Here is a 10465-nt window from a genome sequence, read left to right on the forward strand (position 1 = left end):
TCATGGCTGAGTTATATAACAAAGGCTATAAACCTTCACTAAATTACCCTGCTCGCCTCAGGATCATTTTGAAAAATGGATCTCTAAGTGGTTTCTTTTGATTGAGGAAGTGCATGATTTTCTTCAGGCCGAATCAAGTCCAGAAGATTAATTGTTTAATACTGTATAATATAAACTACGCTTCCTTAGCTTGACCAATTCATTGTTGTTGGAAGTTTGCAGTGTAATGGTTTAGTATGTTTTTCTTTTGAACAATTCTCCCTTCTATGCTCGTATACCCTTATAATTAGTTTCTGTTCTTATTGTATTTTCTTTGCTGAGTTAATTTTTTTTCAACATGATGTTTTGAATTCTTCTTTAGCTCTTCAGAATAATAGTTTATCAACTCCAGAAGTTTAACTGTTTATTTCTGCTTCATATAACCTTCTTCCCTCAATTTGACTGATCAATCCATTGCATTTTTGCAGTTTATTTGTCTATTACTTTTCTTTGAACAATTCTTTTTCTTGATATATTTTCATAAATAATCCTTTTTCTTCTCTTTTTTTATATTTTCTGTTTAGAACATTAATAGACTTAACTTCAGTAAGTTTTCTTTATAATTATTTTTGCAAACATGTTTTGAATTTTTTTTGTTCATTTGAAGGTTATTTAGTCTATGTTGGAATTCATTTTGTACTAATCTTTTCTTCTCTTGAAACTCTGCTGGTAGGATGTTGGGGTGGGATTTATCAGTAGATTAGCTTTCGCCCTCTCGGGTGATTTTTTTTCTTTGGGCGGGAGTGGGCTATTTTCTTTCTTTTTCTTTTTTATCACCTGTTTGGTTATCCCCCGCCTCATCTATTGCTTGGTTCAGTATTTTGAATTTTAAGGTTTGGATTTTTGGTATATTCCAGTGGTTTATATGTTTAACCTCTGTTTTAAACATATTTATATTGTACACAAAATTAATTTTCTTAGTTTAAATGTGAAAGATTTAAACCACCCTGTGAAACACAATAAGATGTTTACCTATATTAAGAAATGGAATGCCTCAATTATTTATTTAGAAGAAACACATGTTCGCAGATCTGACTGTGGGCATCTGTTCAAGCGTTGGAATGGTCTAACTCTTCATTCTTCCTTTCAAGCCAAGGCCAGAGGTACTTCGATTTTGACTGACAATTCAGTTGCCTTTTTCAATATGATGTAATGTTTGACCCCAATGGGTGGTTCGTTATAGTCTCAGGGAAATTAGATAACAAACTAATGGTTTTTGCTAATTTCTTTGCTCCAAATATAGATGATCCTGGCTTTTTTGAATTTTTTTTTTCAGTTTTACCAGTCTTAAATTTGTACTCTTTAATCATGGTTAATCGTGGGAGGGGATTTTAGTTGCTGTCTTGACCCTGTTTTAGGCTGTTCATCTTCGAAACAACTGAATATTAGCAGATCTGTCTCCTATATCCAATCTTCTCTAATGAAATGGGACATTGTTGATATTTGGTATTTTTTACATCCACCAAATAGAGAATATTCCTTTTTTTCTCACATTCATCATACCTATTCCAGGATTGATTATTTTTTTGTTGATAGTCATTTGATACCCTCTGTTTGATCCTGTAAATATAAAGAAACTGCTGTTTCAGATCATGCACCCGTCTTTTTGTCTGTAAATCTTCCAGGTGTTTCTCGATTAAACAGATTTTAGCGTTTTAATCCAATTTTACTATCGGACAAGGCTTTAAAAAATTTTTTAGAGAGTCAAATTACTTTTTTCTTTGAAGAGAATATGCTAGCCTTAATGTTTGGGATGCTTTCAAGGCTTATATTAGAGGCCAAATTATTTCCTATCCAGCAAATATTAAGAAAAAAAGCTAATAAGGAGAGAACTGATTTAGCCAATCAGCTGAAACATTTGGATCAAAAATATGCTTCTGATCAGGACCCATCTTATATAAAAGATGTGATCAAGTTAAAACTAAATAAGATCTGTTTTTAACTTACTCTTTTGAAACTCAATTCTTAAAAAATAAAAGTCAATTTTATGTTCATGGTGATAAAACCAGCAAACTTTTGGCTGATCAACTTAAAACTTTAATAGTTAAACGTGAAATTAAGGAAATCTCCAAAGCAAATGGTGATATAAATTCTGATCAATTAGAAATAAACTATACTTTTAGAGAATTTTTCTCTAAACTGTATAGCTCCGATTCTCCTAAAGCCATTTTTGCTATGAATAATTTTCTAGATCATTTAAATATTCCCTCACTTTCTGAAATTAATTGAAAATGGTTAGATCAACCTTTTTCTTCTGAAGAAATTACCCAGGTTGCCCATTCTCTGAGTTCAGGGGAGGCTCCTGGTCCCGATGGATTTTCTGGAGAGTTCTACAAGGCTTTTACTCCTTTGTTTATTCCTCACTTATTTTCTGTCCTTTCTGACTCTTTTAAATTAGGCAGGTTGCCACAATCATTTTATGAAGCCTCTATTTCACATTCTCACAAAGAATAAAGATCCAACTGATTGCTCTTCCTACAGACCTATTTCTTTACTTAATGTTGAGACTAAAATTTTATCGAAACTTTTGGCTCATAGGATGGAAAGCATTCTGCCTTCTATTATCTCTGATGACCAGACCGGATTTATCAAAAATCATTATTCTCATTTTAACATTCGTCATTTACTGAATGTTATTTATTCTCCCTCTAAGGAAACTTTGGAATGTGTGATTTCTTTAGATGCTCAGAAAGCCTTTGATAGGGTTTAATGGAATTATTTATTCAAAATATTGGAAAAATGTAATTTAAGTTCCAATTTTATTCAACTAATTAAATTACTTTATTTATCTCCCACTGCACAGGTTCTTACTAACTCTCAGAGTTCAAAACCATTTAATCTCCAATGTGGTACCAGACAAGGATGTCCTTTAAGTCCTTTGCTTTTTGATTTGGCTTTAGAGCCTTTACCCTGACGAAGGGTCTCGGCTCAAAACATCGACAGTGTTTCTCCTTATAGATGCTGCCTGGCCTGCTGTGTTCCACCAGCATTTTGTGTGTGTTGTTGTTTGAGCCTTTACCCACCGTGTTTCATGAATCCGTTGATATCTCGGGTATTTTAAGGTATCACTCATAAGTTGTCGCTTTATGCTGATGACCTTTTGCTCTACATCTCTAACGTGGTGTCCTCTCTACCCTCAGTACTTGCTTTACTTTCTGAATTTAGTCAGTTCTCAGGATATCTTCATAAGAGTGAACTTTTTCCTTTGAGTAATCTGGTATCAGTCAATTCTGATCTTCCTTTTAAAAATGTAAGAAATCAATTTACTTATTTGGGTATAACAATTACTAGGAATTAAAAGTTTCTTTTTAAAGAAAACTTTATCACTCTTTTGGAATATGTTAAAAAGGTACTAACAGACTGGTCTCCCCTTTCTTTTTCACTGATTGGACGTATCAATTCTATAAAAATGAATTTATGCCTAAATTTTTATACTTATTTCAAGCCCCCAGCTGTTTTTATTCCTAAATCCTTTTTTGACTCTTTAGACTTGATTATATCTTCTTATTTATGGAAGTTGTTCATCTTCAGAAAACTAAAACAAAAATGGGGGATTAGTCCTACCCAATTTTAGGTTTTACTACTGGGCAGTCAACATATGCTACCTTACGTTTTGGTTATATTATATTAATATAATATGACTGTCGGGTTTGGGTTTCTTCAGAACTTAATTCTGTTAATAAATTTTCTGTTATTTCTCTTCTTGGTTCTTCAATTCCTCTATCTTTAATTAATTTAACTGATAATTATGTAGTTAAACATTCTTTGAGGATTTGGTTACAATTTAGAAAATTCTTTGGGATATTTGGTTTTTCACTCTCTAGTCCCATTTTTTCTAATTTTTTTAAACCTTCTTTGACTGATGTAGTTTTTAAAGAGTGGAATAGACTAGGTATTAAATGTTTTCAAGATCTGTTTGTTGGAGATGGTCTTTCCTCATTTGATCAACTATCTATTAAATATAATCTTTGTAAAGCTCACGTTGTTAGATATTTACAAATTAGAGACTTATTGCGTTCTCAACTTCATACCTAAATGTCCAGATAAGATTTTAATTGATACAATTTCAACTCTGAAACTTTTTCATAATGGATCTATTTCTAATATTTATAGTATGTTGTTTACAACGGGAAGCATTCTGTTAGACAAAATTAAAAATCTCTGGCAACAAGACCTACAGATTTCAATTGATGAGGATATTTGGAATGAAATTTTTAAACTCGTTCACACCTCTTCATTATGTGCACGTCATTCTCTTTTACAATTTGAAGTGGTTCATAGAGCCTATATGACTAAAGATAAGCTCTCTCGTTTTTACTCAGAATTTTCTCCATACTGTAATAGGTGTAATGTCGAAGAGGCCTCTCTAATTCATATGTTTTGGTCCTGCCCACGGCTTGATAAATTTTGGAAAGAAGAATTTCAAACTTTCTCAGAGCTTTTTAAAGTAAACTTTAAACCTAACCCTCTGACTGCCTTTTTTGGCATTGTTGGAGGAAATTATTTTACTCTTAAGCCGAATGATTTGCATACTTTGGCTTTTATTTCTCTTTTAGCCAGAAGAATTTTGTCGCTTAAATGGAAAGATGCCACTCCGCCTACTCATGCCCAATGGCTGACTGATGTTACGTCATGTTTAAATTTAGAGAAGATCAGGCGTTCTATTTCTATACCTAGACAAGATTTTTTCACATTATGGAGACCTTTTTGGAACTACATTCACAATCTTCAACTTGTTCAGCAATGATGATGGCTACTATATGTTTGAATTTACCACTATATGTCCAAGATTTTTTTTTTCTTTTAACCAAACAGCTGTTTTTTTTTCTCTTTTTCTTTTGTTATGGAGTTTTGATGTTGCTTTAGATTAGAATAAAATATATCTTTTCAATATTATGGTTAACTTAATATTCATAGATATAGGGCATTTCAACCTTGTTTTTGTTTCCATAATATCATAATGTATTTTGTATCAATCTATGCAAGCAATTAATAAAAATATTGAAAAATACACACACACACATACACACACACTCACTCAAAGAGTCCGGGATTGAACCCAGGTCTCTGGTACTGGGAGACAACCGCTCTGTTACACCACTCTGCCTCCCCACAGATGCTGCCCATACGACTGGTTATTCTCTTTTCTCACAGCCCCAACATTTCACTCCCTCTCTCCCCTTTCATTCAATCCCACTTACGTCTTCCCCAGATCTGACGTTAACAAGCCTCTCCCGCCACCCACACTCTCTCTCTCGCCAAAGGCCACTGTCTCTCTGTCCCATCACAAACATTCTTGTCCTTCTCTCTGCCCTTTCCTTTCCAGATTTTCCATGTTTTAAAAGGCCACCAAGCTGCAACAATCTGTTTCTCCCTCTCTCTCTCTCCTGCAGGGCCCTTGACCTGATGGGGGCCCCCATGTGCAGCTTTTGGTTGCATAGTTCAGGGATATGTACTGAAGCCACAAGCATCGCAAGCTCAACTACAACACCATGTCCAGTTGCTATACTCAGTGGGTCAGACAGCATCTACGAGGGGAAATAAAAGGTTGACATTAACATAGGGAAATCCATGGTTCCACCTCCTTCCCTTTCTCCCATGGTCCACTGTCCTCTCCAATCAGATTCCTTCATCCTTTTGCCTCTTCCACCTATCACCTCCCAGCCTTTTACCTCTTCCACCTATCACCTCCCTGCTTTGTATTTCATCAACCCTCCCCCACCCATCCACCTTCCTCCTCACCTATCACCTGCCAGCTGGTACTCCTCCCCCTCCCCGCCATCTTATTCTGGCTTCAGTCCCCCTTCCTTTCCAAACCTGATGAAGGGTTTCGGCCCGAAACATTAACTGTTTATCCCCCTCCATAGATGCTGCCTGACTTGCTGAGTTCCTCCAGCATATTGTACGCGTTGCTCTGGATTTCCAGCATCTGCAGAATTTAGTGTTTATCCTCATCTATACTTTTGGTTGCCTCTTCCAAAAACTTTTCAAGGGTTCATTTTGCAGAACTTCTCAAGACCATGCAGACTGACTCCTCCTAATCAGACTCTGTTTAACCAAATGCTGGAAGATTCTGTCCATCAGAATCCCCTTCAGTTTCTTCCCCACTATTGATGTCAAACTGACCGCCTGTCCTTGCTGCCCTTCTTAACAATGGAACAGTATTAGCCAGCCTCCAGTCTTCGGGAACGTCACACGTTATGCATACATGCGTTTCAGAGACATGCATGTTTATTACAGGCGTGCATAGCCCCAAAACAGGCCCTTCAGCCAATCCACTCCAATGCAAACTATTATGCTGCCCGGTCAGATCTCTCCCAAACTTCTCCTAGATGTTGAAATGGAAACCACACCCACAATGCCTGCTGGCAGTTTGTTCTACACTCTCACCACCCTAAGCGAACAAGCTCCCCCTCATCATTTCACACTCCACCCCTAACCTATTACCTCGTGTCTTAACCCAGCCTGCTTGAATTTACCCTATTAGTACCCCTCATAATTTTGTATAACTCTTACTCTGAAGTGCTCTGGGTGATTTAGAACGTATTATCAGTGAGCAGGGAGGTCACATTCCACAGGTCACTGGAAACCACAGCCAGTCTACAGCATACAGTCCCTGCCACACCACCCTCGCTGGCCTGTAACCTCTGCTGGCTTCGGCCCAGCCACAACCCTTTTGTCCTCTGAGACTGGGGCGACCTTGGACTCTCCTCCTCACATCTGTCCCCTTCCCCCACACCTCTCCACTCCCTCTCTGCAGAGGATTTCTGCACGGCATCCCGCCAGCAGCCACTCCCGCAGTCGATCTTGAAGCCCGTTGTCAGCAGTTGAAAGCTCCTTTGTGTGAGATTCTAACATAACTGTGCGAGAGGGCTTCACTGGCAGCTCATTTCCATGTCCTGTCTAACCTGTCCTCTCCTGCAAATTAGGCCCTCAAGACTGAAACTAGTTTTTAAACTTCATAAATTGACAAGTTGCAATGTCAGGAGCAGGGGAGTTGCACAGTCTGGGACTTGAATTGGATGAGGAGCGAGAGGCAGACATATAAATATCTAGAGGGGAGGGTGTGGGAGAATCTACAACGAAGTGTCAACAGTTTAATAAAATATGTGGGGGGGGGGGGTGATTGATAAGTTCGTGGCCTAAGCAGGAAGGAGTCAATTTTAGAAAACTTAGCACATTTATTTTTCAAAATAGGAGATGAGTTATACAGCTCTCAGTACATGTACATGCAGTTCAACTCTGAGTGATTATGCAGAAAGTTTGAAGTTAATAACTTATCTCCTTCTACCTTGGGCCACGAACTTATCAATCACTCCTGATGAGGGGATTAAATTGAAAAACAAATGTGCTAAGCTTTCTTAAATTGACTCCTTCTACCTTGGGCCACAAACTTATCAATCACCCCTCATATAAGGAGTCTCCCATTTGAAGCAGAGAGCAGGGGAAGGTTTCTGTCAGAGGGAACTCCCTACCGAAGAGCAGAGGAGAAAGAGTTTGTCATATTCTGGTTAACAGAAGGTCAAAGTAAATTTATCACAGAAGCAGGTATAACCATATACAAATCTGAGATTCATCTTTTTGAGAAGGGGTGAATGCTTACTGGGGGTCGGTGGGAATTTGGAGGTGAAATTATAGGGTTACCGTGATTTACAAACATTAACACGAGAGATCCTGCACATGCTGGAAATCCAGAGCATCACATGCAAAATCCTGGAGGAACTCAGCCTCTATGAAGTGGATAAACAGTCGACACCTTGGGCCACCTTTATTTGGGACCAGAAAGGAAGGGGACAGAAAGGAGGACAGATAGATGAGACCAAGTGGGGGATGAATGAAGTGAGAAGCTGGGAGGGTACAGCTGGAAAAGGGAAAGCACTGGAGGAAAAGGAATCTGACAGGAGAGGGGAATGGACCATGGGAGAAAGGGAAGTAGGAAGCTGCAAAGAGTCATGGACTCAGCCCACTACATCAGGGGCCTATCCCTCCTCACCATTGGTCGTGTCTACAAGGAGGTGCTGCCTCAAGAAGGTAATGTCCATTGTCAAAGATCCCCACCATCCAGGCCAGGCCATCTTCTCAGAGCTCCCATTGGGCAGGAGGTACAGAAGCCTGAAGTCCCACATCACCAGGTTTGGGAACAGCTGCTCCCCATTGATCATGCTGTTCTTGAACCAACCACAGAACTCAACTCAAATCACTACAGTTTACCAATACTGTGACCACACAGCACCAAAAACGACTTTGTTTCTATCAGATCTAATTGTGTTCTTGGGTATAGTTTATGTTTTTCTTGTGAATGTAGTATATCTGAAGCTCTGTGCCTGAGATGCAGTTGCAAGTACGTTTTTCATAGCTCCTATCCACACACACTTGGGTCCGACAACAAACTTGACTTTGACAGTTGCTCTCACCCTAGCTCCCTTACAACGGAATGGAGATGGCATGCCCACATCCTCACCTTCTACCCTCTGACCTCTGCCTTCAAGGCGCCCTCCTTCACATCCGTCTCCCAACTGTAACCTTTGGCCCATTATTCTTCGCTCCTCCTCTGACCAGCAATCTACTGCCCCAAGCATGAGAAACCCTGCAGATGCAGGAAATACAGAGCAGCATACACACATGCACACAGAATGCTGGAGGAACGCAGCAGGTCAGACACCATCTACTGGCCCCCTCCCCATCTCAACCTTCTCCATCCTGATCCCAAAACGTCAACCGTTCCTATCCACTCCCGAGTCATGCAATTCCTCCAGCAGATCGTTCCCTGCCCCGGGTTCCATCACCTACAGCCTCTTGTGCCCTGGTTCACCCGCTCTACCCACCTTGTCCCCTCCCCCATTACACTGAAGTTATCCCCTCCCCCACCGCACCAATCTCGTCCCCTCCCCCACCACACCGACCCCGTCCCCTCCCCCACCGCACCAACCCCATCCCCTCTCATCACCGCACCAATCTCGTCCCCTCCCCCACCACACCGACCCCGTCCCCTCCCATCACCGCACCAATCTCGTCCCCTCCCCCACCACACTGACCCCGTCCCCTCCCATCACTGCACCAATCTCGTCCCCTCCCCCACCACACCAACCCCGACCCCTCCCCTCCCCGCACCGACCCCGTCCCCTCCCCTCACTGCACCAACCCCATCCCCTCCCCTCACTGCACCAACCCCGTCCCCTCTCCCACCGCATCGACCTCGTCCCCTCCCCTCACCGACCCCGTCCCCTCTCCCACCGCATCGACCTCGTCCCCTCCCCTCACCGACCCCGTCCCCTCTCCCACCACATCGACCTCGTCCCCTCTCCCACCGCATCGACCTCGTCCCCTCCCCTCACCGACCCCGTCCCCTCTCCCACCGCATCGACCTTGTCCCCTCCCCTCACCGACCCCGACCCCTCTCCCACCACACCGACCCCTCCCCCACCACACCGACCCCATCCCCTCCCCTCACTGCACCGACCCCGTCCCCTCCCATCACCACACCAATCTCGTCCCCTCCCCCACCACACTGACCCCGTCCCCTCCCATCACTGCACCAATCTCGTCCCCTCCCCCACCACACCAACCCCGTCCCCTCCCCGCACCGACCCCGTCCCCTCCCCTCACTGCACCAACCCCGTCCCCTCTCCCACTGCATCGACCTCGTCCCCTCCCCGCACCGACCCCGTCCCCTCTCCCACCGCATCGACCTCGTCCCCTCCCCTCACCGACCCCAACCCCTCTCCCACCACACCGACCCCTCCCCCACCACACCGACCCCATCCCCTCCCCTCACTGCACCGACCCCGTCCCCTCCCCTCACCGACCCCGTCCCCTCTCTCACCGCACCAACTTGTCCCGTTGCCCCACTGCACCACTGTCTCATCAACTGCCCTTGGCCTTCATACATTCCACAGAGGGGTATGCAATTTACAGTGGCCAACTGACCCACCGGCACTGTTTGTCATTGAGGTTTTGGAATTAATTGATTGATTGATTAATTAATGCAGTAATTAATCAATCTCATCCCAGTCTGATTCTGGTATCACCCATCCACCCAAGCAGCAATTTTGCAAACTGACCGCGGGCGTGGACAGAGATCTGCGCCAAAGGTTGGCACTGAACCAGGTTCTCGGGGCCTGAGAGGTAGTGTCTCTAACTGCTTCACCACCACAACCCACATCCTCCTCAGCCCCCGTGGGCACGAACCCAGTTGCCCCCACCTCTCCAGCCCTTGCAAAAGAGCGCGGCTGTGCACAGGCAACCCATGGAAAACCTACGGAATCACAGATGTTGATGTCGCAGCCGGCCGCGAGCAGGCGCTGGACGAGCTGGGGGGTGTTATGCTTCACAGCAAGATGAAGGCAGGGGTCCTGTGGAAAAAGATTTCACAGTTAGTTTCCCTCGAGCCAAATGAGAGGCCATTCTTAGATCCTGCTGCATGGGG

General features: G+C 42.9%; 1 protein-coding gene across 1 annotated transcript in view; it reads right to left on the reverse strand.

Moving 5' to 3' along the window:
• The window catches only part of LOC132388232 (ankyrin repeat and death domain-containing protein 1A-like), a gene marked incomplete at both ends in the record, with an annotated part of 17012 nt that extends 6621 nt beyond the window's left edge, over positions 1-10391 (reverse strand). Inside the window, one exon of the mRNA XM_059960573.1 lies at positions 10299-10391. Coding sequence (XP_059816556.1) covers positions 10299-10391 — 93 coding nt within the window. The remainder of the gene's footprint in view (positions 1-10298) is intronic.
• Between the last annotated feature and the right edge of the window lie 74 nt (positions 10392-10465).

The sequence above is a fragment of the Hypanus sabinus genome, unplaced genomic scaffold (assembly GCF_030144855.1).
Source record: "Hypanus sabinus isolate sHypSab1 unplaced genomic scaffold, sHypSab1.hap1 scaffold_2801, whole genome shotgun sequence".
Taxonomy (NCBI): domain Eukaryota; kingdom Metazoa; phylum Chordata; class Chondrichthyes; order Myliobatiformes; family Dasyatidae; genus Hypanus; species Hypanus sabinus.